This window comes from Oncorhynchus kisutch, linkage group LG10, assembly GCF_002021735.2.
Source record: "Oncorhynchus kisutch isolate 150728-3 linkage group LG10, Okis_V2, whole genome shotgun sequence".
NCBI classification, from domain to species: domain Eukaryota; kingdom Metazoa; phylum Chordata; class Actinopteri; order Salmoniformes; family Salmonidae; genus Oncorhynchus; species Oncorhynchus kisutch.
In genome coordinates this window covers 18699191-18719765 of record NC_034183.2, presented here as the reverse complement: position 1 = coordinate 18719765, position 20575 = coordinate 18699191, and the positions used below count along the sequence as shown (strand labels likewise).

The 20575-nt window shown below is 40.2% G+C and overlaps 1 protein-coding gene across 1 annotated transcript; it reads right to left on the bottom strand.

Moving 5' to 3' along the window:
• Window positions 1–4577: 4577 nt before the first annotated feature.
• On the bottom strand, window positions 4578–19895 carry LOC109897472 (nuclear factor interleukin-3-regulated protein-like). The gene is made up of 2 exons (XM_020491963.2): window positions 19839–19895; window positions 4578–7098 (listed from the first exon to the last, which is right to left on the bottom strand). The coding sequence occupies exon 2, from the start codon at window positions 6990–6992 to the stop codon at window positions 6153–6155; it is 840 nt and encodes a 279-aa protein (XP_020347552.1). The 5' UTR covers window positions 6993–7098; window positions 19839–19895; the 3' UTR covers window positions 4578–6152.
• Between the last annotated feature and the right edge of the window lie 680 nt (window positions 19896–20575).

Below are 20575 nucleotides of genomic sequence, written 5' to 3'. Positions count from 1 at the left end.
ATGTCTTGAGATGTTGCTTCAATATATCCACATAATTTTCCTACCTCATGATGCCATCTATTTTGTGAAATGGACCAGTCCCTCCTGCTGCAAAGCACCCCCACAACATGATGCTGCCATCCCCGTGCTTCACGGTTGGGATGGTGTTCTTCGGCTTGCAAGCCTCACACTTATTTCTCCAAACATAACGATGGTCATTATGGCCAAACAGTTCTTTTTTTGTTTCATCAGTCCAGAGGACATTTCTCCAAAAAGTACAATCTTTGGCCCCTTGTGCAGCTGCAAACTGTGGCTTCTTCCTTGCTTCCTTGCTGAGCGGACTTTCAGGTTATGTCGATTTAGGACTCGTTTTACTGTGGATATAGATACTTTCTACCTGTTTCCTCCAGCATCTTCACAAGGTCCTTTGCTGTTGTTCTGGGTTTGATTCTCACTTTTCGCACCAAAGTACGTTCATTTCTAGGAGACAGAACACGTCTCCTTCCTGAGCGGTATGACGGCTGCGTGGTCTCATGATGTTTAAACTTGAGTACTATTGTTTGTACAGATGAACGTGGTACCTTCAGGTATTTGGAAATTGCTCCCAAGGATGAACCAGACCTGTGTAGGTTTTGGCTGATTTCTTTTGATTTTCCCATGATGTCAAGCAAAGAGACACTGAGTTTGAAGGTAGGCCTTGAAATACACCCACAGCTAGACCTCCAATTGACTCAAATGGTGTCAATTAGCCTATCAGAAGCTTCTAAAGCCATGACATGATTTTTTTACATTTTCTAAGCTGTATAAAGGCACAGTCAACTTAGTGTATGTAAACTTCTGACCCACTGGAATTGTGATACAGTGAATTATATGTGAAATAATCTGTCTGTAAACAATTGCTGGAAAAATGACTTGTGTCATGCACAAAGGAGATGTCCTAACCGACTTGCCAAAATTTAACAAGAAATTTGTGGAGTGGCTGGAACCAAGATTTAATGACTCCAATCTAAGTGTATGTAAACTTCCGACTTCAACTGTATATATATATATACTACATTACCAAAAGTATGTGAACATCTCATTCCAAAATCATGGGCATTGATGTGGAGTTGGTCCCCCTTTGCTGCTATAACAGCCTCCATTCTTCTGGCAAGGCTTTCCACTAGATGTTGGAACATTGCTGCGGGGCCTTGGTGACATTCAGCAACAAGAGCATTAGTGAGGTCAGGCACTAATGTTGGGCGATTAGACCTGGCTCGCAGTCGGCATTCCAATTCATCCCTAAGGTGTTCGATGGGGTTAAGGTCAGGGCTCTATGCAGGCCAGTCAAGTTCTTCCGCACCAATCTCAAAGAAAAAACACGTTTTTTTTGTGCACAGGGGCGTTGTCATGCTGAAACAGGAAAAGGCCTTCCCCAAACTGTTGCCACAAATTTGGAAGCACAAAATCATCTAGAATGATGTAGCATTAAGATTTCCCTTCACTGGAACTAAGAGACCTAGCCCGAACCATGAAAAACAGCCCCAGACCATTATTTACAGATCACTGCACCTGTACATAGCCCATCTGTAAACAGCCCATCTATCTACCTACCTCATCCCCATACTGGTATTTATTTATTTATTTTGCTCCTTTGCACCCCAGCATCTCTACCTGCACATTCATATTCTGCCGATCTACCATTACAGTGTTTAATTGCTATATTGTAATTACTTTGCCACCATGACCTATTTATTTGCTTAACTTACCTCATTTGCACTCACTGTATATAGACTTTTTGTTTTATTTTGTTCTACTGTATTATTGACTGTATGTTTTGTTTATTCCATGTGTAACTCTGTGTTGTTGTATGTGTCGAATTGCTACGCTTTATCTTGGCCAGGTCGCAGTTGCAAATGAGAACTTGTTCTCAACTAGCCAACCTGGTTAAATAAAGGTGAAATTTAAAATTAAAAATTCTCGGGCACGTAGCGTTCTCCTGCCAAACCCAGATTTGTCTGTCAGACTGCCAGAAGGTGAATTATGATTCATCACTCCAGAGAACATGTTTCCACTGCTCCAGAGTCCAATGGCAGCGAGCTTTACACCACTCCAGCCGACGCTTGGAATTGCGCATGCTGATCTTAGGCCTGTGTGTGGCTGTTCGGCCATGGAAAACCATTTCATGAAGCTTCTTGTGCTGACGTTGCTTCCAGAGCCAGTTTGGAACTTGGTTGTGCGTGTTGCAACCTAGGACAGAGGATTTTTACTCTTTATGCGCTTCAGCACTCAACGGTCCAGTTCTGTGAGAGTGTGTGGCCTACCACATAATTGACCAGGGCAGCTCTAGCAGGGCAGAAATGTGACAAACTGACTTGTTGGAAAGGTGGTATCCTATGACGGTGCCACGTTGAAAGTCACTGAGCTCTTTAGTAAAGCAATTTTTTAACCAATGTTTGTCTATGGAGATTGCATGGCTGTGTGCTCAATTTTATACACCTGTCAGCATAGGGTGTGGCTGAAATAGCTGAATTGTCACACCTACTCCCGGTCCCTCTCTCCAGCTCTCGACGTCGGTCTACTAACCACCGGCCCTGGCAATTACGCATACCTGTTCCCCATCATTACGCACACCTGCTCCCCATCATTACGCCCACCTGGACTTCATCATCACCTTCATTACCTTCCCTTTATTTAGCCCTCATTAGCCTCAGTCATCAGCCAATATTGGTTTGTTTTCATGTGCAGTACGCATCCCCTGTTTTGTTAATTTGCCTTGCATCTTTGTTATTAAACTCTCCTTCTGCACCTGCGTCCTGACTCCCTCCATATACGTGACACTGATCCACTCATTTATAGGGGTGTCCACATACTTTTGTATATATGCATATATATAGTGTGTGTATATGTATATATTTACAGTACCAGTCAAATGTTTGGACACACCTACTCATTCAGGGGTTTTTCTTTATTTTTACTATTTTCGACATTGTAGAATAATTGCGAAGACATGAAAACTATGAAATATCACATATGGAATCATGTAGTAACCAAACAAGTGTTAAACAAATCTAAATATATTTTCTATTTTAGATTATTCTAAGTAGCCATCCTCTGCGTTGATGACAGGTTTTCATACTCTTGGCATTCTATCAACCAGTTTCACCACGAATGCTTTTCCAACTGTCTTGAAGGAGTTTCCGCATATGCTGAGCACTTGTTGGCTGCTTTTCCTTCACTCTACGGTCAGCACTCCATCACTCTCCTGCTTGGTCAAATAGCCCTTACACAGCCTTGAGGTGTGTTGTCATTGTCCTGTTGAAAAACAAATGATTCTCCCACTAAGCGCAAACCTTGTGCCTTGAATTCTAAATAAATCACTGACAGCGTCACCAGCAAAGCACCCCCACACCATAACACACACATACAGAGATCATCCATTCACCTTCTCTGCATCTCACACGGCGGTTGGAACTAAAAATCGCAAAATTGGACTCATCAGACCAAAGGACAGGTTTCCGCCAGTCTAATATCCATTGTTCGTATTTCTTGGCCCAAACAAGTCTCTTCTTGTTATTGGTGTCCCTTAGTAGTGGTTTATTTGCAGCAATTCAACCATGAAGGCCTGATTCACGCAGTCTCCTCTGAACATTTGCTGTTGAGATGTGTCTGTTACTTGATCTCTGAACTTATCCTCTGCAGCAGAGGTAACTCTGGGTCTTCCTTTTCTGTAGTGATTTTCATGAGACATTTTCATCATATCGTTTGATGGTTTTTGCGACTGCACTTGAAGATTTTCTGCATTGACTGACCTTCATGTCTGAAAGTAATGATGGACTTTCGTTTCTCTTTGTTTATTTGAGCTGTTCTTGCAATAATATGGACTTGGTCTTTTATCAACCCTACCTTGTCACAACACAACTGATTGGCTCAAACACATTAAGAAGGAAAGAAATTCCACAAATTAACTTTTAACAATGCACACCTGTTAATTGAAATACATTGCAGGTGACTACCTCATGAAGCTGGTTGAGAGAATGCCAAGAGTGTGCAAAGCTGTCATCGCAAGGCAAAACGTGTCTACTTTGAAGAATTTCAAATATAAAATATATATTGGTTTATTATTATTTTTTGTTACTACATTATTCCGTATGTGTTATTTCATAGTTTTAATGTCTTCACTATTATTCTACAGTGTAGAAAATTGTCAAAATAAAGAAAAACCCTGGAATGAGTAGGTGTGTCCAAACGTTTGACTGGTACAGCCAATATAAAGGAAGAGAAGCTTAGTCCTAACCCCAGAGAGATAGAGATAGGCCCATGGTATGCTATAACACAGACATGCATTTCTTTATGTCAGATGACTACTGTGTCTGCTATACAGATATACATGTAGCCATAATGAAGCAGGATTATTTGTTAATTTCCAATACAAATATTTTGTATAAATGTAAGCATTATATTGTTAAATTATAGGAGTAACTCTGGAAGGCCTGATACAGTCTTCCTCACCTCAAGTTCAACTGTCGGAGTCAGTTGGAGTGCCATGGCACACTGCCTTCATATCATAGGCCTGCAGTAGCTATAGCTTCATAACAATAACCACACCATACCAAACCTTCATAAGCCTGTCTAAACTTTAATAGGATAATATCAAAAGTAAGTCAGGCCATTGTTTATTGGGGAAATACGAGCAGAAGAGCTAATGAAAACCAAGGAAAAAACGCACTCCCCTCCCCTTTGCTCCCCAAAAAAACACACAACCCTCCCCAAAGCTAAAAAAAAGTTTGTCAACCCTCTCCTATTTTAGACCAACCAGTAAATTTCGACCTATCCCTTAGAAAACATGTCACAGGTGGCCCATCTCTCCACCTCAAAGTCTATGAAGTATCTTTGAAATGCTGGCAGGCAGAGAAGACAAAAATAATATGTCTGTAACCACAACCCAAAAACATACTCCTCACCAGGGTTGTTGTCAGGGTCTGAGTTTTAGTGCAGTCTTGAGAACAGCAAAAACAAGCATAAATAACCCCAGCATTTATCACATTGGTTTCTGTAGCTTCACCCACCTGTCTCTCTGAAAACACATAGCTATTAGCTATACAATTAGCCGCTACACACTAACTCAGTACCGAGATTAAAAACTATAATTTAATACATGAGGGATCTGTTAGCAGAAAAGTATTTTATTAACAAAGGTAAATAATTAAGTTTGCTTTACAGAAAACATTTTCTCTTCAGTTTTACAGCCAATTTCCTGCAATTCTACACATTTTGCCCTTGGGTGGGGAGACATTTTGTGCAATTCTGCACATTTTGCCATGACTTTTGCCAGGATAATATGATATCTGAGTTAGAGTGACTAACAAAATCAATGGGGGCTCTGTGGAGGTCAGGGCAACTGGGCACGTGCCCTGCGTTTTCGATTGGTAATTCGGCCATGATTACTACAAGTTTAGATAGCTGGCTAGACTAACTAGATTAATTGACCAATCTAAAAATATTTAACTGACATGGGTTAATTGAGTGACTGTCAATGAGTGACATATACCAAGAGGAAAACTGCTGCAACAAAGTTTTGAAATTGCACCTTGTATGTTCTACTATTGTAACTCTCAACAGTAAGTTGAGACCCCAACAGATTTTATAAATGTAGTATTATTATTTATATATAAATGTTTTAAATTACAGAGGTCTGGAGCTCGGCGTCCTCATGTGTAGCTACAGCCCTGCTCCTCACTCCAGAGAGGCACTGAACCACAGTGCTATCTTGCTATACCAGCCAGCCAGCCAGGCAGCCAGCCAGCCAACAAAACCTTAACATTACCCACACAGTAACGTAAACACTTGATTCGATAAAAAAAAAAGATAAATTCCATCCACCACCCCAGAGTCCCTCAGTACTATGAAACATAGCTTCATCCCGAAGTCCAGCTAGTTCAGCATGATTGCCAGTAAAGTATATTACATTGTATTTAAACCAGTTAACTTGGGCAGTAAGGAAGCATGGCGAAACCTGAGAAGCAACAACTTTCAGAAAATAAATCAAAAGACAAATGTCTGTTTTAAGTTGGACATAATGCATTTCTGTAAATTTGGTGTCAATGTTACAGCGCTAAGAGCATGGATCCTTCATGTTCTCAGTGCTGTGGTTGGTCTGCTCTGTGCTGCTGTGCCATGTGCTATGTGGTCAGTCAGTCAGATACATAGAGCGGGAGCGGGGGGGAGGCCCTGTCTCTGACATCCCTGTGGACAGTAGGAGCTCTGATGGTCTTCAGCCTCAGCTTGTGCGGTAATGCAGCACTGGAGGAGGCTGCTGGGACCTGCTGTTCTCCCTCCTCATCTGAACCCCCTCTCCTAGGGGTGGGCCTCAGCAGGGGAACCCCCGTCCAGGACAATAGGGGAGAGGGGAGAAGCGGGGGCAGGAGAAGGGAGGATGAGTTTGCAGGGTGGACAACACCAGGGATTTCTAAGAAGTATGGATAGGCCCTTCTAGTTGGTAGAGCATGTGGATTGATCATGGCAGGAGCCAGTTGTCCAGTCAGGACAGGGGGTAGGTGGTGGTAATTTGGCAAAGTAGAGGGGTCTCTGTAGCTGGGCCTCCTACCCCAGTAGACGTCCTTGTCCAGGGGCTGGGTTGGGCTGCTGGGTGGCGGAGAATGAGGGCTGTGGGTATGGGCATGGTGGAGCCGTAGCAGGCTGCTCTGGTGGGCAGCATAGCCCGCAGGGCTCACCAGGCCAAAGTGGAGTTTGAGGGCCAGCAGTTCTGTGTTCAACCGGGCGTTCTCTTTGTTCATGGCCGCCAGGCGGCTCTCCAGCACATAATCGTTTACCCTCCTCTTCTCCCTCGAGCGCTTGGCCGCCTCGTTGTTCTTGCGACGCTTCTCCCAGTATGTGACGTCCTTCTTCTCCTCTGGAATGAATTCTCTCTTGCGCCTCAGGCCCTTGTGTATCAGCGCCCCCTCTAGGGAGGTTGTATGACCATCCTCCACTGTCTCCGTGCTCCCATTTGGAGATACTGACATGGGCTCCATCTGGTCTCAGTATAGAAAGTAGGATGGCTATTTCTTGGTTGGGCAGATAAAAGAAGGATAAGTAAGTTCTCGTGCACTTCGTTCAGGTTTCTGTCTAGGATTTCACCTGTGAAGGGAATGTTTATTATTAGTTATTTGCAAAATCCTATGATTAGGCTATACATTTTCACATTTCTGCTATACAGTCTGGGTCACAGATCAGAACATTTACTAATTTCTGTGTTTGAGCATTGAAATCTTTGAATGACATGGTGTTGTAGAGCCACTAACACACTCATATCCCACTGTCTAACTGGATATACAGGCTGAATAAAGCAGTGGTGTATATGGTGGAAGGGCAGAGAGGAGGAGTTGTCTGAGGTGTAGCCATCCCCTCTAATGTAACTAAAATAATGTAACACCTTTTGCTCTTAATGTCTGAAAGACGTGTACATTTAACGTGTGATTCATCTCGTAGACAGAGACCAGACAGTATGCATGGCCTACACATTAAAATGCTCATGTTGGAGAGTTGGTATGATATAGTATAAGTATATATAAGTATATATAGTCTAGTCTTTGCTGTGCCAGCTTCCTTCAACTTGACTAATAAACTCATATTGTTTTCCTAGATTACTATTACTTTTTTACTACCACTATTTTGTCTGACAGAACGGGCAAGTCAAGTGGTTGAGAGTTACGATCACACTCAATCTGCTTGATGCAGATCAGGCCCGTTTTAGAAACAAGGAAGGTTTTGGTTTCACAATTCTGCTCTCTCCCTCTCTCACACTCTTTTTTTCTCTCTCTCTCCCTCACACTCTCTTCTTCTCTCTCTTTCGCTCTCCGTCTCTCACACACTCTCTCTCTCTCTCATACGCTCTCTCTCTCTCTCTCTCTCTCTCTCTCTCTCTCTCTCTCTCTCTCTCTCTCTCTCTCTCTCTCTCTCTCTCTCACACACACACACACACACTCTCTCTCTCTCTCTCTCTCTCTCTCTCTCTCTCTCTCTCTCTCTCTCTCTCTCGCAGTCTTTTTTTTTGTTATGGTGCACTGACTTGCCCACCCCTTCACAAGAAGCTACTGCTTGCCTGCAGTGTGCTCATCTCTGGTTCCATATCCTCTACCTCCCTTTCATCTTCTATCGCCTCTGTATGAGATAAGAGGTTAGGTGCATGGACCCTAGCCACTGGAAAATAGAAACCCTAATACAACCCTAATAAAAGTATCTCCTGAACCATTACATGCTTATTAGTAAGAGCACCATGTCCCAATGTGAACTCTGATCTGTCTGGATGTCAGTGGTATGCAGCTCAATAGTTGAGATTGATTGGTCGCGGGCTGGTTTGGGTTACAATGCTGATGGCTGTTTGACGTTGTTTCTCCACCATGTTTCCTACAGCAGAGAGAGATGAGACCATAATGCACCAACTGTCAGCACCATGACGCCAGAAACATAGAGCAACAGAAGAACAGAAGAACTACTAGAATAATCCGAAGGAGACCAAGTGAATGTACAGTTGAAGTCGGAAGGTTACATAAACTTAGGTTGGAGTCATTAAAACTCCTTTTTCAACCACTCCACAAATGTCTTGTTAAGAAACTATAGTTTTGGCAAGTCGGTTAGGACATCTACTTTGTGCATGACACAAGTAATTTTTTCAACAATTGTTTACAGACAGATTATTTAACTTATAATTCACTGTATGACAATTCCAATGGGTCAGAAGATTACATACACTAAGTTGACTGTGCTTTAAACAGCTTGGAAAATTCCAGAAAATTATGTCATGTCTTTAGAAGCTTCTAATTTACATCATTTTGAGTCATAGGAAAATCAGCCAAGACCTCAAAAGAAATCAGCCAAGACCTCAGAAAAATATTTGTAGACCTCCAAAAGTCTGGATCATCCTTGGGAGCAATTTCCAAATGCCTGAAGGTACCATGTTCATCTGTACAAACAATAGTACACAAGTATAAACACCATGGGACCATGCAGCCATCATACCGCTCAAGAAGGAGACACGTTCTGTCTCCTAGAGATGAACATCCTTTGGTGCGAAAAGTGCAATCAATCGCAGAACAACAGCAAAGGACCTTGTGAAGATGCTGGAGGAAACAGGTACAAAGTATCTATATCCACAGTAAAACGAGTCCTATATCGACATATCCTGAAAGGCTGCTCAGCAAGGAAGAAGGCACTGCTCCAAAACCGCCATAAAAAAGCCAGACGGTTGCAACTGCACATGAGGACAAAGATCTGACTTTTTGGAGAAATGTCCTCTGGTCTGATGAAACAAAAATAGAACTATTTGGCCATAATGACCATCGTTATGTTTGGAGGAAAAAGGGGAGGCTTGCAAGCCGAAGAACACCATCCCAACTGTGAAGCACGTGGGTGGCAGCATCATGTTGTTGGGGTGCTTTGCTGCAGGAGGGACTGGTGCACTTCACAAAATAGATGGCACCATGACAAAGTCATATGATGTGGATATATTGAAGCAACATCTCAAGACATCAGTCAGGAAGTTAAAGCTTGGTTACAAATGTGAACTGAAAAAGTGTGTGCCTGACTCAGTTACACCAGCTCTGTCAGGAGGAATGGGCCAAAATTCACCCAATGTATTGTGGGAAGCTTGTGGAAGGCTACCCGAAATGTTTGACCCAAGTTAAACAATTTAAAGGCAATGCTACCAAATACTAATTGAGTGTATGCAAACTTCTGACCCACTGGGAATGTGATGAAATAAATAAAATCTGAAAGAAATCATTATCTCTACTATTATTCTTACATTTCACATTCATAAAATTCATAAAGTGGTGATCCTAACTGACCTAAGACAGGGAATAGGATTAAGTGTCAGGAATTTTGAAAAACTGAGTTTAAATCTATGTTGCTAAGGAGTATGTAAACTTCCGGCTTCAGCTGTAGCTCTAGTCCATAAGTTACTATAGACAAGATTATAGAAAGGTTATAGACAAGACCATAGACAAGGTTACAGACAAGACCATAGACAAAGTTATAGACAAGACCATGGACAAGGTTATAGACAAGTCCATGGACAAGGTTATAGACCACGTTATAGACAAGGTTATAGACAAGACCATAGACAAGGTTATAGACAACTTTATAGACAAGGTTATAGACAAGACCATAGACAAGGTTATAGACAAGGTTATAGACATATTTGTAGACAAGGTTATAGGCATATTTATAGACAAGGTTATAGACAGGGTTATAGACAAGGTTATAGACAAGGTTATAGACAGGGTTATAGACAAGGTTATAGACAAGGTTATAGACAAGGATATAGACAGGGTTATAGACAAGACCATAGATAAGGTTATAGAGAAGACCATGGACAAGGTTATAGACCACGTTATAGACAAGGTTATAGACAAGACCATAGACAAGGTTATAGACAAGGTTATAGACATATTTATAGACAAGGTTATAGACATATTTATAGACAAGGTTATAGACAAGGTTATAGACACGGTTATAGACAGGGTTATAGACAAGACCATAGACAAGGCCATAGACAAGGTTATAGACAAGGTTATGAACAGGGTTATAGACAGGGTTATAGACAAGGTTATCGACAAGGTTATGAACAGGGTTATAGACATGGTTATAGACAAGGTTATAGACAAGGTTATAGACAAGGTTATAGACAGGGTTATAGGCAGGGTTATAGACAGGGTTATAGACAAGGTTATAGACAGGGTTATAGGCAGGGTTATAGACAGGGTTATATACAAGGTTATAGACAAGGTAATAGACAAGGTTATAGACAGGGTTATAGACAAGGTTATAGACAAGGTTATAGACAGGGTTATAGACAGGGTTATAGACAAGGTTATAGACAGGGTTATAGGCAGGGTTAAAGACAAGGTAATAGACAAGATTGTAGACAAGGTTATAGACAAGGTTATAGACCACATATAGACAAGGTTATAGTCAAGGTTATAGACAAGGTTATAGGCAGGGTTATAGAAAATGTTATAGAGAAGGTTATAGACAAGGTTATAGATAGGGTTATAGACAAGGTTATAGACAGGGTTATAGACCACGTTATAGACAAGGTTATAGGCAGGGTTATAGACAAGGTTATAGACAAGGTTATAGACAAGGTTATAGACAGGGTTATAGACACGGTTATAGACAAGGTTATAGACAAGGTTATAGACAGGGTTATAGACAAGGTTATAGACAAGGTTATAGACAGTGTTATAGGCAGGGTTAAAGACAAGGTAATAGACAAGATTGTAGACAAGGTTATAGACAAGGTTATAGACCACATATAGACAAGGTTATAGTCAAGGTTATAGACAAGGTTATAGGCAGGGTTATAGACAGGGTTATAGACCACGTTATAGACAAGGTTATAGGCAGGGTTATAGACAAGGTTATAGACAAGGTTATAGACAGGGTTATAGGCAGGGTTAAAGACAAGGTAATAGACAAGATTGTAGACAAGGTTATAGACAAGGTTATAGACCACATATAGACAAGGTTATAGTCAAGGTTATAGACAAGGTTATAGGCAGGGTTATAGAAAATGTTATAGAGAAGGTTATAGACAAGGTTATAGACAGGGTTATAGACAGGGTTATAGACAGGGTTATAGACCACGTTATAGACAAGGTTATAGGCAGGGTTATAGAAAAGGTTATAGACAAGGTTATAGACAAGGTTATAGACACGGTTATAGACAAGGTTATAGACAAGGTTATAGACAGGGTTATAGACAAGGTTATAGACAAGGTTATAGACAGGGTTATAGACACGGTTATAGACAAGGTTATAGACAAGGTTATAGACACTGTTATAGACACGGTTATAGACAAGGTTATAGACAAGGTTATAGACGGGGTTATAGACAGAGTTATAGACAACGTTGTGGACAAGGTTATTGACCTTGGGGCTCCCGAGTGGTGCAGCGGTCTAAGGCACTGCATCTCAGTGTTAGAGGCGTCACTACAGACCCTAGATCAATTCCAGGCTGTATCACAACCGGTCGTGATTGGGAGTCCCATAGGGCGGCGCACATTTTGCCCTGCGTCATCCGGGTAAGGGTTTGGCCGGGGTAGGACGTCATTGTAAATAAGAATTTGTTCTTAACTGACTTACCTAGTTAAATAAAGGTTAACTAATCATTAAATATAAATAGACAGGGTTATAAACATGGTTATAGACAGGGTTATAGACAGGGTTATAGACAGGGTTATAGACAAGGTTATAGACAAGGTTATAGACAGGTTTATAGACAAGGTTATAGACAGGGTTATAGACAAGGTTATAGACACGGTTATAGACAAGGTTATAGACAGGGTTATAGACAGGGTTATAGACAAGGTTATAGACAAGGTTATAGACAAGGTTATAGACAAGGTTATAGACAAGGTTATAGACAGGGTTATAGACAAGGTTATAGACAAGGTTATAGACAGGGTTATAGACAAGGTTATAGACAGGGTTATAGACCACATATAGACAAGGTTATAGTCAAGGTTATAGACAAGGTTATAGGCAGGGTTATAGAAAATGTTATAGAGAAGGTTATAGACAAGGTTATAGACAGGATTATAGACAAGGTTATAGACAGGGTTATAGACAGGGTTATAGACCACGTTATAGACAAGGTTATAGGCAGGGTTATAGACAAGGTTATAGACAGGGTTATAGACAAGGTTATAGACAGGGTTATAGACAAGGTTATAGACAGGGTTATAGGCAGGGTTAAAGACAAGGTAATAGACAAGATTGTAGACAAGGTTATAGACAAGGTTATAGACCACATATAGACAAGGTTATAGTCAAGGTTATAGACAAGGTTATAGGCAGGGTTATAGAAAATGTTATAGAGAAGGTTATAGACAAGGTTATAGACAGGATTATAGACAAGGTTATAGACAGGGTTATAGACAGGGTTATAGACCACGTTATAGACAAGGTTATAGGCAGGGTTATAGACAAGGTTATAGACAAGGTTATAGACAAGGTTATAGACAGGGTTATAGACACGGTTATAGACAAGGTTATAGACAAGGTTATAGACAGGGTTATAGACAAGGTTATAGACAAGGTTATAGACAGGGTTATAGGCAGGGTTAAAGACAAGGTAATAGACAAGATTGTAGACAAGGTTATAGACAAGGTTATAGACCACATATAGACAAGGTTATAGTCAAGGTTATAGACAAGGTTATAGGCAGGGTTATAGAAAATGTTATAGAGAAGGTTATAGACAAGGTTATAGACAGGGTTATAGACAAGGTTATAGACAGGGTTATAGACAGGGTTATAGACCACGTTATAGACAAGGTTATAGGCAGGGTTATAGACAAGGATATAGACAAGGTAATAGACAAGGTTATAGACAAGGTTATAGACAAGGTTATAGACACGGTTATAGACAAGGTTATAGACAAGGTTATAGACAGGGTTATAGACAAGGTTATAGACAAGGTTATAGACAGGGTTATAGACACGGTTATAGACAAGGTTATAGACAAGGTTATAGACACTGTTATAGACACGGTTATAGACAAGGTTATAGACAAGGTTATAGACGGGGTTATAGACAGAGTTATAGACAACGTTGTGGACAAGGTTATTGACCTTGGGGCTCCCGAGTGGTGCAGCGGTCTAAGGCACTGCATCTCAGTGTTAGAGGCGTCACTACAGACCCTAGTTCAATTCCAGGCTGTATCACAACCGGTCGTGATTGGGAGTCCCATTGGGCGGCGCACATTTTGCCCTGCGTCATCCGGGTAAGGGTTTGGCCGGGGTAGGACGTCATTGTAAATAAGAATTTGTTCTTAACTGACTTACCTAGTTAAATAAAGGTTAACTAATCATTAAATATAAATAGACAGGGTTATAAACATGGTTATAGACAGGGTTATAGACAGGGTTATAGACAAGGTTATAGACAAGGTTATAGACAAGGTTATAGACAAGGTTATAGACAGGGTTATAGACAGGGTTATAGACAGGGTTATAGACAGGGTTATAGACAGGGTTATAGACAAGGTTATAGACAAGGTTATAGACAAGGTTATAGACAGGGTTATAGACAGGGTTATAGACAGGGTTATAGACAGGGTTATAGACACGGTTATAGACAAGGTTATAGACAAGGTTATAGACAGGGTTATAGACAAGGTTATAGACAAGGTTATAGACAAGGTTATAGACAAGGTTATAGACAGGGTTATAGACAGGGTTATAGACAAGGTTATAGACAAGGTAATAGACAAGGTTATAGACAGGGTTATAGACAAGGTTATAGACAAGGTTATAGACAGGGGTATAGACAAGGTTATAGACAAGGTTATAGACAGGGTTATAGACACGGTTATAGACAAGGTTATAGACAAGGTTATAGACAGGGTTATAGACAAGGTTATAGACAAGGTTATAGGCAGGGTTAAAGACAAGGTAATAGACAAGATTGTAGACAAGGTTATAGACAAGGTTATAGACCACATATAGACAAGGTTATAGTCAAGGTTATAGACAAGGTTATAGACAGGGTTATAGACAGGGTTATAGACAAGGTTATAGACAAGGTAATAGACAAGGTTATAGACAGGGTTATAGACAAGGTTATAGACAATGTTATAGACAGGGTTATAGACTGGGTTATAAACAAGGTTATAGACATGGTTATAGACAGGGTTATAGGCAGGGTTAAAGACAAGGTAATAGACAAGGTTATAGACAGGGTTATAGACAGGGTTATAGACAAGGTTATAGACAAGGTAATAGACAAGGTTATAGACAGGGTTATAGACAAGGTTATAGACAATGTTATAGACAGGGTTATAGACTGGGTTATAAACAAGGTTATAGACATGGTTATAGACAGGGTTATAGGCAGGGTTAAAGACAAGGTAATAGACAAGATTGTAGACAAGGTTATAGACAAGGTTATAGACCACGTATAGACAAGGTTATAGTCAAGGTTATAGACAAGGTTATAGGCAGGGTTATAGAACATTTTATAGAGAAGGTTATAGACAAGGTTATAGACAGGGTTATAGACAAGATTATAGACAAGGTTATAGACAAGGTTATAGACACTGTTTTAGACAAGGTTATAGACCACGTTATAGACAAGGTTATAGACAAAGTTATAGGCAAGGTTATAGACAAGGTTACAGACAGGGTTATAGACAAGGTTATAGACAAGGTTATAGACAGGGTTATAGACACAGTTATAGACACGGTTATAGACAGGGTTATAGACCACGTTATAGACAAGGTTATAGACAGGGTTATAGACACGGTTATAGACACGGTTATAGACAAGGTTATAGACAAGGTTATAGACACGGTTATAGACACGGTTATAGACAAGGTTATAGACAAGGTTATAGACAAGGTTAGCAGGGACAAGGTTATAGACAAGGTTATAGACAAGGTTATAGACACGGTTATAGACAAGGTTATAGACAAGGTTATAGACAAGGTTATAGACCACGTTATAGACAAGGTTATAGACAAGGTTATAGACACGGTTATAGACAAGGTTATAGACACGGTTAGCAGGGACAAGGTTATAGACAAGGATATAGACAAGGTTATAGATAAGGTTATAGACACGGTTATAGACAAGGTTATAGACAAGGTTATAGACACGGTTATAGACAAGGTTATAGACACGGTTAGCAGGGACAAGGTTATAGACAAGGTTATAGACAAGGTTATAGACACGGTTAGCAGGGACAAGGTTATAGACAAGGTTATAGACAAGGTTATAGACACGGTTATAGACAAGGTTATAGACACGGTTAGCAGGGACAAGGTAAGGTCCTACAGTGGTGTGTTGCAAACAACATGGTTTGTAAATGTGAAATAGACAATAATACACTAGAGATTTACACTACATTTATTTGCCAGTTATGTAACATGAGACCAACAATTATGTAATTTGAGCTTAGTGTAAGTTATGCGATCTGGAGATATGAGCCTATAGCCTTGAGGGAAAGGCATGTGTTCAACTTCATATGGCTTATGCTGCTCTGCTCTCACTGTACCCTGAGACGAAGCTCAGTAAAATGTCAGTGTAAAATGAAGTAAGCTACCGATCTGGGGATTTACTCTCTCAGAGTTAAAATGTTGTAAACATACCAGCAATGACTGTGCCCTTGGGTGAGACCACTTACTCATCAAACCTTTGATCAAGTGTCTGATCACAATCACAACTGTAGGTAATACAGTGTGTCCATTCTAAATAGCTATAATCACACTGGCAGACACACGTCTGTGTTGTACAAAATTCCCCAAAGGTTGTCATGTCTATGAAGGTCAACATTTTGCTCTGAGAGATGAAAATAATTTGTTAATAATCATGGGTCAGAGGCATGTTCCCACCTCACTCCCTTTTAGGGTTGTCAAGATACCAGTATCGTGATACTCAGAAGTATCATGGCATGCAAACAAAACATGATAATTATTATTATTATGAAGCGAACTACATTTCTTGGGGAAAATCATTGTAATATTGAAAACATACAAACAGTCTTATGTTGTCATTCAGAATCACAATTGCTCATTTTCCTAACTATAGCACACACTATTTAACAAAAAGCAGGTTTTTAAAGAGTTTAGTCTTCTTTGTGTTTTACTTTTTTGTCATGGAAAGTGCAGTATAAAAGTATTGTGATACTGGTATAGTGAGAGCCCTATTGCCTTTGACCAAGGTTTCAGCCTTTGGCTATTTAATATGATGAGTATAATGAGTCTTTTTAACCGCACATGCACACATGGGACACGCTCTCTTTATTGTCTCGATTTGTCAGATGTGTGCATACTGGTAGCGAAGTCAGGTGCAGGAGAGCAGAGATTTGTGAACAGGCACACTTTATTTAGGCAAAAGTGCAGAACGCGCAAAACAGTCACAAGAATTGTGTTTAACAATAAACATCTTCGTGAAAAATAGCACGGAAAAAACAAGCCAGTCTGGCGCGTCAACAATACACACGTAACACAAACAATCTTATACAAAGACATGATGGGGAACAGAGGAATAAATACATGTAGATTGATAGGGAATGAAAACCAGGTGTGCAGGGAACAAGACAAAACAAATGGATACATGAAAAATGGAGCAGCGATGGCTAGAAAGCCGGTGACATCGACCACCGAACGCCGCCCGAACAGGTAGAGGAGCCGACTTCGGCGGAAGTCGTGACACCATTAGGCAAAATTAAAGCTTCTTAACGGGCAAAATGTACAATCAGATATTACACCTCTTGTTGACCACTGTATTTAACACTTCAGAGATGCACTGAAAAATATGTTTTCGCACAGGATTTCACACACGAACCAGTGCTGTATAAAGTGCAAAAACATAACTATTATAGCTTTTTACCTCAACTTATAGTGAAATATCCTGCAAGTTCTCGTTTTCATTAATACTTTGCGAGCAGTCTCGCTGTCTGTCCTATTTATTAGATATATTATTATTAGGTAGATCTTTGTCTGAAGCAATTTTGCAACATCAATGAGATATTACGAAAGCTAACAATATTGAAAAAGAGTTTAAAAATGGAAATGTTGCATGTACGAGAACACCAGAAAATACAACTTTGAGATTTTTACTATTCATGTAGATCACAGTAGACCAGCATTGTTGCGCGTTGCTGATACTTACTCTTTAAAGTGGCAGTCAAAGCAAAGGACATAAACATTTACCCAAAGACTGAGATGAGAGACAGAGATTAGTGCTCTGCCTTGTGGTGGAGAGCACACACGTTTAGAGGTCAAAATACCTATATATAGTCTACCCACTCCCCTACACCAGATATAGCTGGACTTCTCAACGTTTCCCTTGCAGTTGTACCTTCTCTTTATATTGTTGTATGATGAGCTAGAAAAATTGCAGGCCATGATAATTTCTTAATGCATATCTTCATCAATTGATAACTAGAAGCAACCAATCTGTTTATGGCGTGTACAACCACATCCAGACCATTTTAAACCTCATTGACATTGCTGCTGTACTGTTGCACAGTATTTCATGCGGTGCTACATATTTACAGCCTGGTGCTAGAGGTGCTGGAAGTAGAGCAGCTCTGTGTCGAGATGGCAGAGTGGCCTAAATGGGTACAAACTGGAAAAACTTGCCCCAACTCTTCCGTAAAAAGATTGCAGTCAGATTGCAATATAACAGCAGTATACTGAAAATACTGCTTCCAAAATAACCATTTTTTTTACTGCAGTAAGTTTGCAGTGTAACTGCAGTTAAAGTGCAGTATAACTGCTGTTCAACTGCGGTACACTGCAGTTATTTTGCATTTATTGAGTCCAAAATACCACAGTCGACTGCAGTTACTGAACTTCTACTGCAGTTTCAAAACCTCAATCTTTTTTTGTAAGGGAACAGTGAGTTGGAGGACATTTGTCAGGGGTCAAGGGCTGAGAACTAGCAAGTGGAGAGCACTGATGCTGTGTACAGCGTTAGCGATTAGGGAAGCTTGAAAGCACAGGACTGCAGCAGAGAGAGTTGCTCAGCTTCCTGAACAGTCCTCTCCAGAGACGAGAACCTCACTGCTAGAGTTCTGCACCTGCTTCTTAGTGACATGCTTATTATAGACCCTGCTTTTTAGTAAGAAACTCTCAAACTTCTTCTTTTGACACCTATCTGTTTTTCTTGCAGCAGTCACAGCACCAGTTGGTCTGTTGTTGTTTCCTTCCTTGCTTTGTGAAGTACTTGAGTCTCTCTCCCTGGTTCCTAATAGGAAACCATTGGTTAACCTCCTGACTTTTGCTGTTTATGTTTTCGGCGAACTGTCACGGTGGCAATGATAGAAAATATCCAGTACCTCTTAAATTCTCCAGGGAATTTTGCCTTCATTACAAAGCATGCTTTTTCAGTTAACGCATACAATCTTCAAAAAATAACATATCAAACCAGTTAGGATTGTATTGTATTTCTTGCATTGTATGTGTCTATAAGAAAAGTACTTTTTTATTAATAACACTTTAATTGACTCTTATTTATTAGCTCGTCACCAGAAGAAGAACAACAACAACAACGAGTTCCATTATGAATTTTCTGGTTGTTCTACCGTCTACAAGCTTTATACAGTATGTAGGGAGAAGTAACTAAGCCTTTAACTCTACAAAGTTTGTAGCGTTTTCAACAGGGAATAAAAGAGACGATAATATCTGTCTGATGTCTCTTCTTTTACAATTCTATATTTTCACCCTCTTATATAGAACAATAATCGGTCAATTAAAAATATTTGTCATTGCTGTAATCACTTTTATGTAAATGTAGAAAGGTCTTACAGGTCCTACACTGCCTGACTACATTTCACATTTCTCCTAGTTTACACTTATGCAACACATATGCAATAAATAGCATTATTGTATTGGTTTTTGTATGTTGTACAAAATTATTCTAAATAAGTTAAAGAAAGATGTTAATTTGTTTAAAAAACTAGCTCCTATCCAGTGTCAACATTTTATAAAATGTGTGATCTTTTTTAAATGGGGAAGTCACCTCATTTAAAATATACCCAGATCTGAGATACCACATGTAAAATAGACTTGCTATGATAACACACCAAAAATCTCAAAACTAGAATTGTGTAAATCCAGACTAACTTTTCAAGTCTGAAAATATTCGTTAGGAATTCAAGAGTGCAGTAATATTCTCTGATGACTGCTGCAACCTGAGACTTGAGAGTTAGATCAGACGGCAGAGCATGACTCTAAAAAATGACTTATTGTACCCAATCAACTCCTTGATATTTACCTCACTCTCTCTGTAGCTGTATACGTCATATGTGAAGGGAACTTGAATTTAGTTGGGTGAAAATTAGGTGAAAATTAACACAGGATCTTACCTTCTGCTGCCAGACAACTATATTCCAGTGAGTCCACCACTGATGCAACATGACAATGACCTCACTCAAAGTGCCACCGCCCACCCATTGCGTTTCTGTGAGAAACAGACGGCAACTTACAGAACTGTATAATCATCCTTCCACTGTAACTCAAGTGAAGTTCACCTACAGTAATGTGGCTATGACCACCAATACTAAGTGTGACATCTCACAACCTTTTGTTTTCTCACTCCTAGCGCATTAAGTCTGTCTGCCTGTTTGTCTTTCCACCCCTGCACCATCGAGCCTAGCCCATCACTTGTGTTCTGTGTGTCTGTATCCCCCTCAGTCCCCCTCAGTGTAAAGTTTGAGGCTTACGCATGTTATCGTCTGGGAGATGGGTTTGATCAGAGAGAGCCTGGAAGGGTCAGCCTTTAGATCTGATGATACCTGGCTTACTGGGTCCGTCCCAGAAACGTCATATATTTGTTTCTCTCTTTCTAGCCCTTAACCATCACTATGTATTCTATGTGGTGATAAGGCAGCTTACTTTATGATGCATAAAGTCCCTCATATGACCTCAAGTTTCCCACAAATGTTCAATAAAAATGTTAGGAAGGACATACAGTACTTCTTTGTCCACTAGGTTAAACACTGGAAAGTGGAATCTCTGAAAACTTTCTATTGCTTTATTATTAAATATTGTTTTGCAAATTTGAGATCAAGATCCAATAGGGAAATTCCAGTGGAATGGCAAA